General features: G+C 48.7%; 1 protein-coding gene across 1 annotated transcript in view; it reads right to left on the bottom strand.

Annotated features, from left to right (window-relative positions):
* Positions 1 to 12,031: 12,031 nt before the first annotated feature.
* The window catches only part of CSMD2 (CUB and Sushi multiple domains 2), a 600,812-nt gene continuing 593,632 nt past the window's right edge, over positions 12,032 to 19,211 (bottom strand). The window contains exons 67-71 of the mRNA XM_047870009.1: positions 18,079 to 18,191; positions 16,606 to 16,693; positions 15,097 to 15,235; positions 14,679 to 14,894; positions 12,032 to 12,158 (exon numbers count right to left, since the gene is read on the bottom strand). Of these exons, the coding sequence (XP_047725965.1) occupies positions 14,735 to 14,894; positions 15,097 to 15,235; positions 16,606 to 16,693; positions 18,079 to 18,191 (500 nt within the window). The 3' untranslated portion in view covers positions 12,032 to 12,158; positions 14,679 to 14,734. The remainder of the gene's footprint in view (positions 12,159 to 14,678; positions 14,895 to 15,096; positions 15,236 to 16,605; positions 16,694 to 18,078; positions 18,192 to 19,211) is intronic.

Here is a 19,211-nt window from a genome sequence, read left to right as displayed (position 1 = left end):
CATTCAAAGCCACTGTTTCCTTGTTGATTTTCTGTTTGCATGATCTATCCATTGATGTAACTGAGGTATTAACAAGTCCCCTACTATTATTATATTACTCTTGACTATTGTCTTTATGTTTGTTATTAATTGCTTTATATATGCGGGTGCTTGCATATTGGGTGCGTACATATTTAGAATTGTTATATCTTCTTGTTGGATTGCCTCCTTCTTTGTCTCTTGTTACAGTTTTTGTTTTAAAGTGTATTTTGTCAGATATAAGTATTGCTATCCTGGCTGTCTTTTCACTTCCATTTGTGTGATAAATAGTTTTCCATCCCTTCACTTTCCATATGCATGTGTCTTTAGGTCTGTAATGAGTCTCTTGTAGGCAGCATATCGATGGGTCTTGCTTTTTATCCAATCTGTCACCCTATGTCTTTTAATTGGACTGTTTAGTTCATTTACATTCCAAGTAATTATTTATGGGTATGCGCTTATCGCCATTTTGTTTCTTGTTTTCTGGTTGTTTTTATAGTTCTTTTCTGTTTCTTCTCTTGCTCTCTTCTCTCACGGTTTGCTGGCTTTCTTTAGTGATATCGTTGGATTTCTTTCTCTTTATTTTTTTGCATATCTATTACTGGTTTTTGATTTGTGGCCACCATTAGGTTTGTATATAACACCTTATGCATACGGTAGTCTACAGTATATTGATGGTTGCTTCAGTTTGAGCCCATTCTTTACTCCTCTCCCCCCTGTTTAGGTATGTGGTGTCATGCTTTACATCCTTTTATTTTGTGCATCCCCCTTGACTGATTTTTATAGACATACTCAATTTTACTGCTTTTGTGCTTCCTACTTTTCTTACTCCCACTTAGGGTCTTTCCTGCAGGAGGGTACCTGCAACCACTTAGACCGAGGCAGGCTGGGTTGTGGGGGGCGAGGGGGATCTGCAGAAGCACACTGGGGTGGGACACGTGGGGTTAGCAAGGTTTGTACTTGTCTGTTGCGTGAGGGGACCTGGAGCGGAGGCCCGGCTGGAGGGGGCAGGCCTGCAGGGAAATGTGGAGGGCAGGGTGTGCTGTTAGCAAGATAGGCAGGGAGTCTGGTGACCTGCCGGTTCCCACAGGTGGCTGTGGTGTATGTTGAGGTGCCAGATGCCCACCAGCTCCTTTGTTCCTGGAGGAGTCTCCCCGTGATCACTGTCCCTCTGTGACACGCTCTGAGATGAGTAAACAAATCTCCCTCTTGTAGGTCTCAGGAGTGTTTCCAACTGCTGCTTCTATGCTGTATGTCTGTGGGCTGTTTGTTGTACTATCTCTTTAAGGGAAGGGACTCAGTTTCCCAGAGCCAAGCCCACTCACTGACTTTTAAAGTTCCAGGTGTTGAGTCCCGCTGATGATAAGAACTCGTGAAGTTTGGCCCCCCTGGTTTTCAAAGCCAAATGTTAGGGGGATTCGTCTTCCTTGTGTGGTCTCTCCAGGGTCCTCTCCCCTCCATGCTCACAGGTCCCTCCCTCCCCTGGACAGTCTCCGGGGTCCATTTAGCTCCTGACTGCATCTCCATCCTTCCTACCCTCTTCGATGAGGCCTCTTCTCTGCCTTGACTTGTGGAGAGTCTGTTCTGCCAGACTCTGGGTCATTTTCTGGGTTACTTACACTGATGTGTTTTCTAGTTGTATCCATGGGATGAGGTGAGCCCAGGATCCTCCTACTCAGCCACCTTCCCTGGAAGCCCTCTCTCAGGACTCAATTTGAAAGCCATGGACTCCTACCCGACTCTCTTTGCATTAACCCAGTCTTTTTACATGTTTATTTCTTAGTGTCTGTGGTGGACACTGCTGGGCGCTTCCCCCCTTCTCTTTTTTTTTTTAATGTTTATTTATTTTTAAGAGATGGAGAGACAGAGTGTGAGTAGGGAAGGGGCAGAGAGAGAGAGGGAGACATAGAATCCGAAGCAGGCTCCAGGCTCTGAGCTGTCAGTACAGAGCCCAGTGCAGGGCTCGAACCCACCAGCTGTGAGATCATGACCTGAACCGAAGTTGGACGCTTAACCGACTGAGCCACCCAGGCACCCCACTTCCCCCCTTCTTAAGAGTACTGTAGTTTTTGTTTAGGTAACTTTTCCTTCCAGGAAGCCCATGTGTCTCAGGGCTTCCCCTCCTTGGGTTCCAGACAGGGCCTGCTTTGTCTGGGGATAATCCCATCTACTTGGCCTGTTTTCCAACTAGGAACACAAGTAGCTATGCAATGATGACATTCTCATGATGACAGGGATTGGATGATCAGGAGTGGGTGACCCGATTTGCATCAATGAAATAACTGGTGGTGGGGGGGGTGGGAATAGAAGATGAGTTTCTGAACATTACTGCCTTGAGAAAGCCTGCCTGGAGCCACGGCCACACAGCCGAGGGAACCCCAGAGAAATGGAGCTGGAGATACTGGCTAAGTCACAGCCCACTCAGTTACTGGACTTTGTCATGTGAGCCAACGCATTTTGTTGTGAAGTTAGTTGGAGTTGGGTTTCTTCTTTCTGCAGTGGAGAGGAAATACACCTAAGGACCTTCGGTCCCTAACCACTCCCCACCCCCTTACCCCGTCTCCTCTATTATCACCTCCTTCCTGTCTTCATATCCCTTCCTGATAGGGAAAAATCTGTTAAAAGATGGCCGACAGGACTGATAGGGAAATTCCAGTTCCCCACCTAAGAACCCCCTTCCGGGTTCTTCTTCCCGCCCCGCTTGCCCAAATGCCAAATTACTCCTAACGCGGAATGCGGAAGTAACAGACTGTAAATTGTTCCCTCTGCTTACGCTGGGGGTTAAGACCTCTGGAGAGTGATCTCCCCTGAGCCCGCTGGTATGAAATCAACCTCCTGCCTTTCAACATCTCTGGGTGCTGCTCGGTTCTTCCACTGGGTGATCAGACCAGGTTCTGTAACATTTGGTTCTCTGACCGGGAAACCCAACCGTGGTGGCCTGTTGTTGCCATCGGTTTGGGAAAATGGAGTGAGGAATTGCAATGGAGAAGGCGCCCCCTGCCTGATTTTCGGCAGTCTCCTGCTCGGTGGCTTCAGGCTGGCCCTGCTCCGCTGTTCCTGCTGGACTGGAGGAGACTTGGCAGGTGACGACCTGGACCCGACGTCAGATACCGGTAAGGCCTGGGACCCAATTCTGTCCTGTCCAGCCCACCCACAGGGGTGGAAGCGGGACCTGATCACTCCCCGGAGACCTGAAGTGGTCTCACCCATCGGAATTCTGTGGGAGGGAATGTCCTAACCTCTGGTGTGTATGTGAGCCTGAGTGTGCGACTCTGTCTGGCTTGCCTGCCGAGTTCAGTTCTGTGGCTCCATGGGTGGGCACCCTTATGGTCCCCAAAAGTCCATGGAGTCTGAGTGGGCCCATCTGCGATTCCGTGGTGAATGGCACGCAGCCCATGGCGGCATCGGAATAGTTTCTAGTCGTGTCATAAAGCTGAGACCGCTATGGCTAAGTGTCACCTAAGTTCCTTTGGGATACGGTCAGATAGGCATCTGACTGGCCTCCTCATTAAAGGGGGCACCCCTACTCCTCTGTCTTTGCGATTCCTTCTCACGGGAACACTATGGGGTGTGACAGAGCAAAAAAGGGGTTTTCGGGAGACTACGGAATTAAGACGACTCCCAGCAAGTTAAGGACCCTATGTAACTTGGAATGGCCCACTTTTGGTGTAGGATGGCCCTCGGAGGGAACCTTAGATGTCCTAACGGTTCGCTGTGTCTGGCGTGTTTTCATCTGGGACCCGGGTCACCCTGATCAGTTCTCATATATTGACTCCTGGTTAGGGATTGCCCAAACCCTTCCCCCTTGGGTAAGATTTACCTGCAACAAACAGGGACAGGCTAGGGTCTTAGATGCCTCGACAAAGCAGCCCAAGGAAGGTCAACAGAAGTCCCGACCTCCACAAATTCTTGCCAGTGATCTACAGGAAGAACCAATCTTGCCCCCAAACCCCCTGGTTCCCAATACTCCGCCACCTTCAGTCTCCCCACCACTCTGGACTCAGCAGGTCCTCTCTCCCCCGGACCAGCTGCCAGAGTGCGCCCTTGGCCAGGTGCAGTAACTCTCCAGACGCCGGTCCACATCTGCCAGTACCAAGAGGCTCTCCTCTGGGGGATCTGAGCAGGGGGTAAGAAGCCCATGAGTATGCCCAGAAGCTAGGGGAATCCCCTGGGGATTATTATGGGAGGCTCTCAAGGCTTATGACGTTTACACCCCATTTGATCCTGAGGCACAGGAGAGCTGCCAAAAGGGGGGAGGCCCAGAACCTCCTTAGCAAGGGATCAGTGCGCCTTACTGCAAGGAGAAAGGATGTTGAAAGAATAAATATCCCAACTGGGGAAAGTCCCAGAAACCCAGCTGATATGCAGAAGAACGCTGCAGGAAAGACCTCATAGGCCTAATAGGAGTAGATTCAGATTGAGGGGGACTGGGCTCACTTCTTGGCCCCCATGGGCCCATGGTCAAAATGAAAGTAGGGGGCCAAACTATGACTTTTATGTGAATTCGGGGGCCACATGGTACAGTATGAATTCTTCTATCTACCTGAGTGCCCTATCCCTCTCCTCGGCTGGGATGTATTCTCAAAGCTGGGGGCCCAAATAACCTTTGAGCCAATGGGACGCACCAGCCTCCGACTGGATCCAAATGAAGGCTATTCTGCGCCTAGGCCCAACCAAGTGGCCTGTCCAAATTCAGGACTGCCTTCCCCACTGTATGGGCCGAGGACAGTCCCCCCAGACTTGCCCACAACCAGGCCCTCGTCATTGTAGAGTTAATCCCAGGGGCTCAACCGCAGAGACAGTGGCAATACCCCCGCCACAAGAGACAAGGGCGGGCATCCAAGAACACCTGACCAGACTCAAAGAAGCAGCCATGCTGGTTGAATGCCAATCACCGGGAACACCCCACTCTTGCCAGTCAAGAAGCCGGGAGGAGTGTACTGACCAATCCAAGACCTATGAGTTATCAACAAAGTGACTGTCTCCTTGCACTTGGTGTTCCTGAACCTGTACACCCTCCTCAGCCAGATCCCAGGCTCTATCAGATGATTTACTTGCCTAGACTTAAAGGATGCCTTCTTCTGCCTCCACTTGGCCCCCAGAGCCAACCCTTGTTTGCCTTCGAATGGACCGAACCAGACACAGGGCGTCAGATGCAACTGATTTGGACGCGCCTCCCACAGGGGTTTAAAAACTTGCCCGCCTTCTTTGGGGAGGCACTGACCGGAGACCTCGCCAGCTTTCCAAGGGAGGACACACGTTGCACCCTTCTCCAGTATGTGGATGACCTCCTCCTTGCCAGCAATACCCGAGAGAAATGTACAGAGGGCATAAGGGCCCTCCTCCAACTCCTGTTGGACTCAGGGTATCGGGTGTCATGAAAAAAGGCACAGATCTGCCAACAGCAAGTCCAATACTTAGGCTTGCTCCTCACCCATGGACAAAGAGCTCTAGGGCCGGAGAGAAAAAGATCATTACCTCCCTACCCCAGCCCCAAACTAAGAGGGGGTTACAAGAATTCCTGGGGGCTGCAGCATTCTGCCAGATCTGGATTTCTGGGTTCTCGGCAATAACAAGACCCCTCTTATAATCTCTTGGTAGGGCCGGATCGAGAGCCCCTGTCTGGACAGAGGAGGCCTAAGCCACCTTCCTAGAGACAAAGGCCGCCTTGAGGTAGGCACCAGCCCTTGGCCTGCCAGACATAGAAAAGCCTTCTAATCTCTTTGTGCATGAGGTGGAAAAGGTCTCCCTTGGGGTTCTCACACACCATTGGCCCTTGGCAACGACCAATAGCATACCTGTTGAAGAGGCTGGACCCAGTGGTGGCAGGATGGCCACCGTGCCTTAAGGCACCATCGGCTACAGTTCTGCTCATTAAGGAGGCAGATAAACTCACCCTGGAACAACTAGACGTCAAGGTCCCTCATGCTATTGTGTCTCTCATGAACACTCACAGACACCTCTTCCTTCCCAACTCTTGGCTAACATAATACCAGGGCCTCCTCTGCGAGAATCCATGGGTCACTCTTGAAACAGTGTGGATGCTGAACCCTAAAACTTTCCTACCTTCTGAGGAAGGGACACCAGATCATGACTGTTCTGAGATGACCGATGAAGTATTCGCAAGCCACCCACATCTGCGTGACCAGGCCCTACAGAACCCAGGCCTCACCTTGTTCAGTGATGGTAGCAGTTTCATCACAGAGGGCATTTGAAAGGCAGGGTACACAATGACAACCACAGATGAAGTCCTAGAGGCCAATGCCCTACCTGTGGGATGGTCAGCACAACGGGCTGAATTCTATGCCTTAATCCGAGCCTTCACCATTAGGATATGCCTATTCCTTTGGTTTTAGCTGTTTTGATTTACTTTATTTTAGGTACGCCTCTTATTATAGCACAGAGTTGAGTTTTACTTTGTGAATACATCTGAAACCTTTTAACAAGTGAATTAAACCTAATTACATGCTGTGATACAATGGCTGTGTTTATTTTCAGATCTGTCATATTTTATGTTGTATTTGCTTTGTGTATTTGTCCTGCTTACTGGTTCTTTCAGAATGTGATATTTTGGGTCCTTTTAAAATGTGCATTAATATTTAGTAAAATTTATATTTTTATTCTAATGATTTCCTTTATACTAATACACCTATGTACTGCCCTTCATCCTCCTTTTCACTACTTAGGTTCTTATTATTTTTTAAGCTTTATAATAGTGGTTCTCAATGCAGGGGAGGGAAGGTGTGTGTGTGTGTGTGTGTGTGTGTGTGTGTGTATCAGTTTTGTTTCCCAGAAGACATCTGGCAATATCCGAAAACATTTTTTGGTTGTCACTGCTGGAGGAGGGTGCTACTGGCATCTAGTGGGTAGAAGCCAGGGATGCTTCTAAACGTTCTATAATTCACAGCACAGCCAAGCACTACAGAGAAAAGTATCCACCCCAAACGTCAATGGTGCCAAGTTTGAGAAACCGTTCTTTACGTGATCTTTTGACTCCAACCTCTTCTCTCTGTGGCCATCAGTGGGTTCATTTTACTTCCCCCCTTTCCTCCCCCTTCCCTTCCCATTAAAAAACGATTTCCACTTTGACAGACACATGGCATTTACATACTGTTCTTCTGTCTCTGTCGCCATCTTCATTTTAGATTTCAATATAATCACTTCTCAAAACCAGCCTTTTTGCTAAAGTTCCTAGTTGGCACTTGGTTGGATGAAGCCTGTCCTCTCATTAGGAGACTTTTCAGGAAGGGCTCCTGAGTAAAATATTCCTGAGTTCTGGAATATTTAATACTGTTTCATAGTCTTAACAGTTACTGCCTGGATAATACTTGGCTCACATTTTCCCTTCAGCTGGTTGAAAACACTGCTCCTCTCTTGTTTTCTTACTGTGTGCTGCTATTAGGAAGTCTGATGACGACCTGATTTTCTTTTCTTGCCACAGACTTATTTTTTAACCTGGAGGCCCAGAGAATGTTTTTTCCCCCTTTTAAAATATGGTCTTACTGGGGTATGTCCCAGATCTGGCCATTCCAGGATAATTTTCCCAGGAGCATGGTGGGCCTTTCAACATATAAGTTAATTATATGTATACAGTAATTTCTTTTAAAAAAAATTTTTTTTTAACGTTTATTTATTTTTGAGACAGCATGAACAGGGGAGGGTCAGAGAGAGGGAGACACAGAATCTGAAACAGGCTCCAGGCTCCAAGCTGTCAGCACAGAGCCTGACGCGGGGCTCGAACTCACGGACCGCGAGATCGTGACCTGGCTGAAGTCGGCCGCTCAACCAACTGAACCACCCAGGCGCCCCTACGGTAATTTCTTTTAATTCTAGAAAGTTTTCTGAGAGCATAATTAATTTTTTTTTAACGTTTATTTATTTTGGGGGGGGGGGAGGGGCAGAGAGCGAGGAGACACAGAATCCGAAGCAGGCTTCAGGCTCTGAGCTGTCAGCACAGAGCCTGACTCGGGGCTTGAACTCACGAACCGCGAGATCAGAGCTGAAGCACGTGACCCTGAGAGCATAATTTTAAATATTAATTCTGGTCTATTTATTTATGTTTCCTTCTTCAGGGATTTCTACTGCACGTAAATCAGTTTATCTTTGTCTTCTGTATCTCTCTTACCTTTTACTCCTTTGATTTTTGTTTTCTTACACATTTTAATTTTCTTCCCATATGCCCTTGATTATACTTTTTTTCCTAAATCTGTTGTCCCGTGGATACTTTGCAGTTTGGTCTTAATTTCTAAGATGTGTTTGTCCTTTTTTTTTTGGTGAAAACTCTTTATTTCGTATCTTCCTCTTGTATGCCTGTTTGCATTCCCCTGATGTGTGTTGTACTTAATATTTGCAATTGCTTGTTTAATTGTATTCAGCTAGTGTTGGAATGCTTTTTTAAAAAAGTTTTTTATTTATGTCATCTCTACACCGTGGCAGCCACCATTCTACTTTCTGTTTCTATGGACTCATGCAGGATTTGTCTTGTTCATTTCACTGCTTCATTTCACTCAGCGCAGCGTTCTCAAGGTTCATCTATGTTGTAGCATGTGTCACAATCTCCTTCCTTTTTCAGGCTACTACACTGTGTATACACCACATCTTGTGTCTCCATTCATCTGTCAGTCGACATTTGGGCTGCTACCACCCCTAAGCTGCGGCAGATAATGCTATGAGCCTGGGTGTATGTACATCTGTTTGTGACCCTGCTTTTAGTTCTTTCGGATACATGCTCAGAAGAGGAAGTGCTGGATCACGTAGTGGTCCATTTCTCGAGGAACCTCCATACTGTTTTCCACAGCGGCTGTACTACCTTACGTTCCCCCCAACACTCCACTGTGGCTCCACTTTCTCCACATCTTCACCAATGCTTGGTATATTCTGGCTTTTTTTTTTTTTTTAATGTTTATATATTTTTGAGAGAGAGACAGAGAGGGAGAGAGAGGGAGAGAGGACACAAGTGGGGGAGGGGCAGAGAGAGAGAGAGAGAGAGAGGGAGACACAGAATCCGAAGCAGGCTCTAGGCTCTGAACTGTCAGCACAGAGCCCGATGCGGGGCACGAACCCACAAACTGTGAGATCATGACCTGAGCTGAAGTCAGATGCTTAACCTATTGAGCTACCAAGGTCCCCTTTTTCTGTGTTTCTCACAGTCCTAATGGATGTGAGGTGGCATCTCACTGTGGTTTTGACTGCATTTCCCTAATGATGAGCGATGTTTTGCAACTATTCATGTGCTTGTTGGCTATTTGTATATATTCTTTGGAAAAATGTCTGTTCAAGCCCTTTGCCCATTTTAACATCAGGTCTGTTTTTGTTGAATTGTGGGAATTCTTTACATTTTGGGCGATATCAATCCCTTATCAGATGAGTTGCAAATATTTCTTCTGTAGGTTACCTTTTCACTCTGTTGATTGCGTGCTTTGAAGCAGTTTTTAGATTTGATGAAGTCCAATTATCTATTTTTTCTCTTGTTGCCTGTGCTTTTGGTGTCATATCCAAGAAAGCATTGCCAAATTGGATGTCATGAAGCATTCCCCCATGCTTTCTTATAGGGCTTTTATATTTTAGGTCTTATATTTAGGTATGTGATCCATTTTGTGTTAATTTTTGTATATGGTAGGTTTCCACATTTCCACTCTTGGCTTCTGGCCCCAAATGTGTCTTTCCTTCCCTTCCCCAAGAAACATTTGCCCCCTAGCCATGAAAAAGGCCATTAGGATGTAAGAAACCAATGCAAAAATTTATATTTTATTTGAATTCAAAAAATTTAAAATTGCCTTCAAATTCAGGAAAGTACCATAATGCAGGACCCCAGGGGAAGCCTCATATACAGAGACAGATAAATTAAATGTATATACTGCAGACAAGCCAAGAAGGTGTGTAGATTACATATTTACAGTCCTTGATGTTTTCTGAAAACCATATTTATACATTTTATTACATTTACAAAAAAGGCTTCCACTACCGTTTACCTACAATAATGAAAAAAAAATGTACACCTTTTTTTCTTTTTTTGGTACTGTACAAACTTTGTATAATAAAAATATATCTCTGTACAAAAGATTTTTTTGTTTGTTTTTGTTTTACTTTTTTTTTTTTTTTTTCCTCCTCATGGGATGGTGGTGGGTGTATGGTGTGGATGGCGAGTGAAGGCCTAGACTGCCCCGGTTCCTTCCGACCCTCTGGAGGTGGTGCAGGAATGCCGGAGGTGGGAAACGGTAATGCACAGCAGAGTGCTGGGTGCCCCCCCTGGCATGTGCTCCTTGGGCATCTGCGGGGACACAGGGGAGGGGGCGGAGGCAGGGCTGGTGGAGGAGTCCACTGGTTGGTCTGGGAGGAGTGAAAGAAGGGAGGAAGGGAGCAGCCAAAGAACTTCCTGCATTTGTTTCCGGGAAAGAGAGATATGAGTGCGTGTGTGTGGCTGAGTTGGCCCTCTCCCGCCAAGCCCAGGGACGCTGTGACCCAGAGCGGGTGTGGGTGGCACGGGGCTCCCGCCATTGCCAGCCTCAGTCCCATCTGCTGGGAACTGACGCCTCTCGCTGTACTCGGCCCCTCTTACTGTGAGGCAGATCGTCTCATCTGTTGAAGAATAGGTGTCCCTGCCACTCCGCTCCCTTCCATTTCGATTTATTTCAGTATATGTGATATGAACATCTCAGGCCAGCATGTCACACGTGCACAGGTGCTTAAGCCCATAGGGACCTTCCCGAGGACAGAGAAAATGGCTCTAAATGCCACAGTTTGATTCCTAAACTTGCTAGTGTCCCAACAATACTTGTATGGAGTTCAATAAGGACCCAAGCACAGTGGAACTCAGAATGAATCAAATCTTCTCGCAAGGAGCTGGAGAGGTGACTTTCATTCACTCCGTTCTTTCCGTTCAGGAGCTCCCAGGTCTTGTGTCTGCTGTAGCCAGGGGCTGCTGGGGGCCAAGGGGGCAGCACCAGCTCTAGGAGGTCCCTTTCCCTGAGGCTGCCCAGACGGAGGGAGAAGAGCCCAGACAGGACACACAGGTCCTCTGCCTGGCCCACCAGCCCCGCCACAGTCCTACTATACAGATTCACCTGCTCCTCCCTGTATTTGGTGCCCCTTTTGGACCTGGGTTTCTGGCAGCTGGTGTAGTGGACTTTGGGGTCAGACCCACCTGGGTTAGCATCCTGACTCCACACTTACGGTGTGGCTTATGTCTCTTCAACCTTTCTGGACTTCTGTTTTCTCATTTATAAAACAGGAATAACGATTCCTACATTTTGGGTTGTTGTAAGGTCTAGAAATGATACACCTAAAGTGTCAGGCACAGAGAAGAAACTCAACACAAGGCAGCCATGAGTTTTTGGACACTGGGATAGGCCTGCTCTGCTGTATCAGCACCTTCCCAATGCTGCCGACTCGGCATCTCCGTCTGGGCTACAGCCTCGCTTCTCTTCTCTTTGTCACTTGACAGCCAGACCTGACCTTAGACTCGAGGCCAGATTCCTGCTCTACCTCCCCCAACCCACCCTTCCTTCCCCAGTGCTGCCCAGGACCCAGAATGACTTTTTAACTCACTGGGTTTAGAACTCAATAAAATTCTGTTGGAAAAAATAAACTGATTTCCAAAGTACTTCTTAAGATGTTTTCCTGCCCTTGGGGTAATCCTTGCTGTCACTTTTGCAGGAGAACAGCCAGTTGCGGACGGCTGGTTTCTACACACTGACCACCTAACACACTCGCCGCCTCCTCACACAGGGCCGGCGGGGCGTGCAGCCTCCTCTTCACCTCTTCTCTGTGTTTGTGGGGAGCAGGGCGGGGGGGCATCTTTCACACACATTTCTCTTTTTTAAACTTCCGCGGCCTCTTCGCAGGACTCAAATGAAGGAGAGGCATGTGTGTCTGTGTGTGCTCGGCACCCCCCCCGCCCCTCCACAGCCACAAGATGCTTTGCTGTTTTAAATCCATAAGCTTCCTGTGTCCGTCTGCAGCCCCTCTTCCTGTACTGCCCCGAAGTCGGGGCCCAGCAGGAGTCTTCTCTGGGGTGGCGGGTGCAGGTGGTGGCGGGGTGAGGACCCAAGTCCCAGCAGTAGCAGACACGGGCAGAGAGACAGACGAAGATGGGCACCGGGCACTGTGCTCAGGGGGCTGACGGCCTGTCCCCTGGACAACTGGGGACAAACGGATCGCGCGGGGATTGTAAATGAGAGGGGTGGGCAGGGTGAGGTGGGGAGCGGAAGCAGGCGAGAGAAAAGAGGCAAAGCAAAGAGGAATAAAGGGGAAAGAAGGAAATTAGTTACCTTGACCTTTGATCTTCCCGAACCCGAGAGTGGGTATAGGTGGGGAACACCCACAACAGGACATACATTTTCCCAATACTGTCTTCTTCCCCTGGTGGTTCGACTTACCCATTAGGCACAGGAGACCCAATGCCTAGGGGCCACCACAGTGGGCTCACTTAGGGGCCCAGGAAAATGTTTTTCAAGATCCAATTCTTTCAAAATTGGAATAATAATGGACCTGTAATAATCAGTCCGGACTGAGTTCTATTCAGCTTTGTAACAACACTGTTGTAAGGTACCATGTTTAATATACATTTTTTAATGGAAGAAAAGGGCCCATGAAAGCCCATAGCACAGCCCTGCACCCTGCCCCCTCACTCACTGACCCCACAGGCCTCCATGAATGGCCTATTTGGGTTCTTATTTAAAAAAAAATTTTTTTTTCCAACGTTTATTTATTTTTGGGACAGAGAGAGACAGAGCATGAACGGGGGAGGGGCAGAGAGAGAGGGAGACACAGAATCGGAAACAGGCTCCAGGCTCTGAGCCATCAGCCCAGAGCCTGATGCGGGGCTCGAACTCCCGGACCGCGAGATCGTGACCTGGCTGAAGTCGGACGCTCAACCGACTGTGCCACCCAGGCGCCCCTTGGGTTCTTATTTTAATTTCAGCTGTTCTTTTAGGCATTATTTGAATTTATCACCTAATTACTCGTTCTAAAGACGGGTGTGTGTGTTCACATGGTTTTTCACACATCGCCTCCATGAACCAAGAGCAGCTTTCTCTGTGTTTTCGCTGTGCTCCTGCTCTGGGCAGGACAAGGTGGGCCCCTTGCCAGAAGAGCCTGCTGTGGAGAGCTGTGGGCTGGGCGGAATATTCAGAGGCCCTGAATGCTCATGATGAGTGATGCTGAGCGCTGCTGAACTGCACATGACCCAGAGGTGACACACTGTGCACACAGGCATGGGGACGCAGTGGAGCCTGAGGTAGGGAGCAGGGGTTGGGGTGGGGGGGGGGAATATGCAGGTCAGAGGGCATTCTGGTTTCTTCCTTATATTGTTCAGTAATTCAGCAACTCGAAATTCAGAGTCATTACTGATCACTGGTGAGGCCTGATTTATGTCATCGGAAGGGATTTTACCTTTTCTTTTTTGCTTCTATTTGTATGAGTTCTGAGTAGGAAAAAGTACACAGGGATCATAGACATGAAACCTCAGAACTAATTCTGGAATTCTGGAATAATTTCTCTTCCTTTAAATGTTTGTTTCAGATGGATGTAAAAGGATGCAGAAAAGCTCAATAATTTAATTATTTGCACTCAATAGTTGCCTTTATGTATTCTGAAAATAATTTTCATCTCATGTATAAATTATCTCAATACCTACAATTTTAAGCTTAGACTTAAGCAAGAGAAATACTCTAGAGGAGAAAGTGGACTCAAAGAAGGAAGGGGAGAATTGGAGGAGGGCAGGGATCGTGTCAGCCCATCTATCATGCTCTAGGTGATGGTTAATTTGATATGTCAACCTGCCAAGGCTCTGGTCAAACACTAGTTGTTTGGTCAAACACCAGTCTAAATGTTGCTGTGAAGGAATTTTTTGGGTATGTTAACATTTAAATCAGTAGACTGAGTAAAGCAGATTACCCACCCCATGGAGGTGGGCCTCATCCAATCAGTTGAATGCCCGAGAAGAAAAGACTGAAGTCCCTGAAGAGAAAGGAATTCTGTCTCCGTATAGCCATTGGATCAAGATTAAATCAACTCCTGATGGAATTTCCAGCCTGCAGGCCTGCCCTGTGGATTTCAGACTTGCCAGGTCCACAATCATGTGAACCAATTCCTTAAACTAAATCTCTCTCTCTCTCTCTCTCTCTCTGTATATATACAATATACATGCGTCTCTATATGGATATCTCTATATATCTAGATATACATATACATACATCTTTCTATGTGGATATAGATATTTAGATGTTTATATGGAGATAAGCATATATGTGTATATACATATACACACATAGATAGGTATGTATATCTTAGGTATGTGTTATGTGTGTATGCATCTCTCTCTCTCTCTCTGGAGACTCCTCACTAATACAGTCCGCTTAGATATTTTGCCAAGCCCAAAGGGCTAAGAGCACAGTCTCTGGAGTCCGCCTGCCTGGGGTTGGATGGATTGGATTGTGACCCTGCTACTTATTAGGCGTGTGATCTTGGCCAAATGAATTCCTTTCTCTACCTCGTTTTCCCATCTAATGGGGACAATGACAGGGCACAGGGAAGCGCCCCGCTCAGGGTCTGGTGCCCCACGGCACTCAGGGCATAGGTTCCTCCCACTGGATGCGGCTGTGGGAGAGCGTGTCTCGGCGCAAGCCCGCTACGCGACTGCCTCCCATGCCCCCTCTCACCGGCTGCCGGAGGCGGGGCTCTCGGTGGCGGCGGCGGTGGCAGCCAGGCCTGGTGGCTATACGGCTGTGCACACTGTACTGACTGTGAACTCCGCCTCGGTGGCCATGATGTCTGTGGGCTGGATGTTGCGGTCGTACATTGGGTTCTCAAATGTGGCCCGAACGTTTGTGTTCTCGTGGCCGGCGTAGCCATTGAATGGAACTTTGGGTCTTCTCCTGGGAATGAGAGAGAGAGAGTGACCAAAACGTAAAAAGAGGGAGAGGCTCAGGGGTGTGAACGGGGAGAGGAGGGAGTAGGAAGTTCTGTCTTCCTTTCCCAAGATGACAGCTCTCCTGGGCCGGGGAGGCTGTGGGCGGGCTGGGGTGGGTGATGGGCCTGCGTGCCCCCCTCCCCCCATGCCGCCTTCTTCCCCTGTACCTGTGCTTGTAGAGATACAGCACGAAGCCTGCAATGATGAGGGCGACGAAAGGCACCAGGATTGCGGCTGCCACGGAGCTGCTGTTGGAAGCAAAGTGGCGGCCGATGGACTCGGGGTCGGACTCCAGCAGCCTGAGGTCTGCAAAGTCCCAGAGCATAAACCTCAGCTCACAGACACACGATCTGAGGGGACGGCCCCAGTGGGAGGTGTGGCCGTGGCTAGGGATGTCACCTTCTGCAGCTGCCTCCCCCCACACTCAGACATTCCCCGGGGAGAAGACTCCCCACACCAGTCCGTCAGGTCATATGCAAAGGACAGCCATCAGTCCTGGGGGAGCCCATCTGCCAGAGAACCTAAAGCCGTGTGGCAGGATAAAACCTTACAGGGTGTTGCCCTTCAGAAGTTTCGAAACTTCTTTTGTCTACCAGAGCCTTTTATCGGATAGAAGCTTACAAGGAAGCCACAACAGAAAACAGGTGAGGGCGAGCTGCTCTGGTGGGGGTGGGGGAGGGGGACAGGAGATGCTGAGCAGCCTGGGGACCGTCTCCCCTCCTCTGCTCTGGCCCTCCCAGCCTTGTGCTCTGCTCTGGAGACCATGGGGAGGCAACACTGCCTGCTTAGTGGCTCCAAGAGGGCACAGGTCTGCCTCGGGAGACAGGGAGTCAGCGGTGAAGGCCAACTCTGGTGTGTGGCGCTGAGGGGCCAGGGGACCGAGGGACTGCGTGCGTCGGGAGGAGACAGAGGTCTTACTCCACGCTGCTCACAAGGGGGAGCTAAGAATACCTCTGGGGCAGGAACAGTGTGGAGTGGGAACCAGGGAAACAGATTTCTGCTTAAGACAAGGAGAAGCTTCCTGAAGGTCAGAGCAGCGAGAAAGGCAGGCAGAGCCCCTGGGAATGGTGGGTGTCAGTACCCAGATGTGTGGAGCTGACCCTTGAGCACCCATGACTGCCTCCTGCCTCCCCTTCCACCACTTCTGAGAAGCCAGGTGCCCTCCTCCGACTAGAGTCTGAGGCTCTGACCGGGAGGCTCTGGGTCAAGGCCAGCGAGGAAGTGAGGACACTGGATGCCAATGATGTGTAGCAGTCAGGGTAAAGATGCTAGGGGAGAACCATCTTCTGGGACTGCTCGGGGTTGGAAAGGGCACTGTGAGTAAAGGCACTCCTGATAACCCCACGTCTGCTTGTTCGGGGTGTCTGTGTGATGCCTGAGGGCTGGCTGGGTGGTGTTGCTGGCAGCTGTCTCTGAGACCCAACGTCCCTTAAGCTGGGGGTCTCAACTTGAGGCTGGGCCTTGACACTGTTTGGCAAAGATTGAGCGTATTATGTCTATGTGCTTGTTTCTGGGAACATATTCCATAGCCTTTATCAGAATCTCAAAGGTGGCCATGGCCCCCAAATGGTTAAGGACCCCTGGATCTGGCTGTTGAACGTCAATCCCTTGCCCCAGCACTCAAGTGTCTCCCCCGCCCCACGAGCACACCCTTCCAGGGGACCAATGCTAATTACCAAGTCTTTGAAAGCCGAACTGTCCAAAGCCTTGGCCCTTGACGGAGCCTTGGTAGATGAAGGTACCTCCGGGGGACTCTGAGGAGACCTGTGAGGGTGAGGGCAGAGGCAGTGAGATGGGGTCATTGGACACAAAGCCCGTGTGCTGCTCAGCTGAGGGCATGCTTTGAGGATGTTTGGCTACTGCACACCTCCCAGGTCCTGCTCCATCCCCAAGGTGGGGTCCTCCGTCCACTGTGCTCTAGGCGGACTGCGCCATCTGTGCCCCAAACCACGCACGGGTGGCCACAGAAGTAGGCCTGATGGTTGGCTCTTGTCCTAAGCTGCTCCAGCGGCTTGGCCCTCCAGAGCTCCATTCGCTTCTAGCCCATGGCCTGTACTCCTAGCCCCATCCATCTCCTAACTTTGACCCTTGTTCTCTATGGCGACCCTCCCAGCATGGTAGGGTCTGTTGTTCTTGCACGGCTTTTGGACTACTGCTATTGAAGCAGCCGGGTCTTCGCTACCCAATGGGGTATCCAAGGGGGGTCCACAGGATACTCTCAAAAATACCAAGGAACTAACCGGATGTGCCAGCCCTTGGGGGAAGCCACTTGCTTCTCCTTACATGTTTAAGTAAGCTCTATGCCCAGCGTGGGGCTTGAACTCATGACCCTGAGATCAAGAGTCTCATGCTGTACTGACTGAGCCAGCCAGGTGCCCCTCTCCTTATGTATTTGAAAAGCAAAGCCACAAATCCACAGTTGTCCATCTGCTGTCTTGTCCCTGAGGATGCACCCTGACTCCTCAGCTCTCTGCTACTCTGGCCTCTGTGACTCTCTCTCCTTCCCAGCCTTCCATTTCTAGCATCAAAGATCCAAGATAGGGAAGCCAAGGGTGTGATACGTGACATGATGCTCAACTCCCCTCCTGTGAAATTGGAAGAGGAGCATCACTGTGGACCTGCCTTCTGCCTTCAGAATGCCCTAGAATGCGCTAAGTCTTCCCCCACAAGAGAAGGCAAGGAAGCTGTGTCTCCTCCCCTATGTCTTGGTCTTCTAGCTGTGCTAAATCATCTGTAATCCGCATCCTCAAATGTGAGTGGATATTTGAGGTAGTCACCCGGGACCCACCACCTTTTCCCATGTCCCAGCACCATGTCATTACCTCCAGCTTGCTTGAATTTACTCTTACACCGCTGACCTCTAGTTCCTTGCTTTCTGCTCTAACGTCAGAACCTACTCCCTATCACTCAGATGTGCTGGCCCTCTGGACACTCAGCCTCCTGGTCCCTTTATCTTTTCCTTTACCCACTTCACGAGCAGGTGAGGGCTCCCTTGCTCCCTGTCCTCGTCCCAAAGAACCCACACCCCAAGTTTCCATGTTGATCCTACGAGTTTCCACTCTCTTCTCCCCCATTCCCTGCCAGTGATCTGGGAATCAGTGGTGGGGATAGGGCACAGGGAGGTCAAGGGCAGATTTTGCTGAACTTACATGCCCATCTAAAGCCCAGTGGTCATCTTTGAACTTATTCACAAAGATCTCCGCAGGTCCTGTGATCTGGTAAACCTGGAGCAGGAGATGGAAATCTTCTTTCTTGTAAATTCCTGGGAAAAGAAAGTTCAGAGAGTAGACTAAAGATCTGGAAAATCGCCAAACCCATATTTGTGGGGATGTGGGTGTGACAGTCCTGGTGAAATTTCACATGTAGATGTTGATATAAACATTCCATACATAACCATAAGTCGGTAAGTATAGTGTTGCCCATGAGTTTGTGTGGGCTGAATGAGAGGATGTGCACAAATGTGCAAATGTGTGTTACTGACCACTAAATCACTGGCCCGTGATTGTGACCCTTTTAAAACATGCACATGGCGGAATAAAGTGAATAGGACTTTGGATACGTTAATGTGTCAGTTAACACACGAGTATGTTTTACAATTTGGTGGGTGTGGGAATGCAGGAGGCACGTACACGGGGTTATGTGCACATCTTTATGACTATGTCTTATAGCAGATGCATGAAACTGACTGCTCAGCTGTGCTGGTGTGTACACGCATGAATGGGCGGATATGAGTGCACGTGGGTTGTGTATTAACATGTGCCTTCATTTGCTCATGCATGCCTTTATCTTTGCATTTGTTTTCTGAGAGATTTAGTTTTCTGATTATAGGAAGATTGAAAATTGGGGAAATTTTGGAAAATGCAGAGATGCAGGAAGAAAATCACAATCATTCCTGATATCACTAAGAAATTGCCCCTGTTCACGTTTTGGTATAATTACTTCCAGCTTTCTTTCTTATGAATATAATTTTTCCTTTAAAAACTGGAGTCACATTTAACGTGCACTACAATAGGTCCATTTTCCACCAAACTGGCAAGCTATTTTATCTATCAGATCTCTTATAATTAATACATCCATTTCATTAATTTTGGACAATTTTCTCCTTCCAGTTTTGATATGATACAAATGGCCCTGTTATGTGAACATCCTTTATTCATAAATGTTTGACTCCCTCCATAGCTTTTTTATGAAAAAAATTCCTAGAAATATAATTAATGGGTTCACTCATTTTCAAAGATCTTGACACAAGTTTCCAAACTGTTTTCTAGAATTGCACTGTTTC

This window comes from Prionailurus viverrinus, chromosome C1 (assembly GCF_022837055.1).
Source record: "Prionailurus viverrinus isolate Anna chromosome C1, UM_Priviv_1.0, whole genome shotgun sequence".
NCBI classification, from domain to species: Eukaryota; Metazoa; Chordata; class Mammalia; order Carnivora; family Felidae; genus Prionailurus; species Prionailurus viverrinus.
This window is presented reverse-complemented; position numbering and strand designations above follow the sequence as displayed.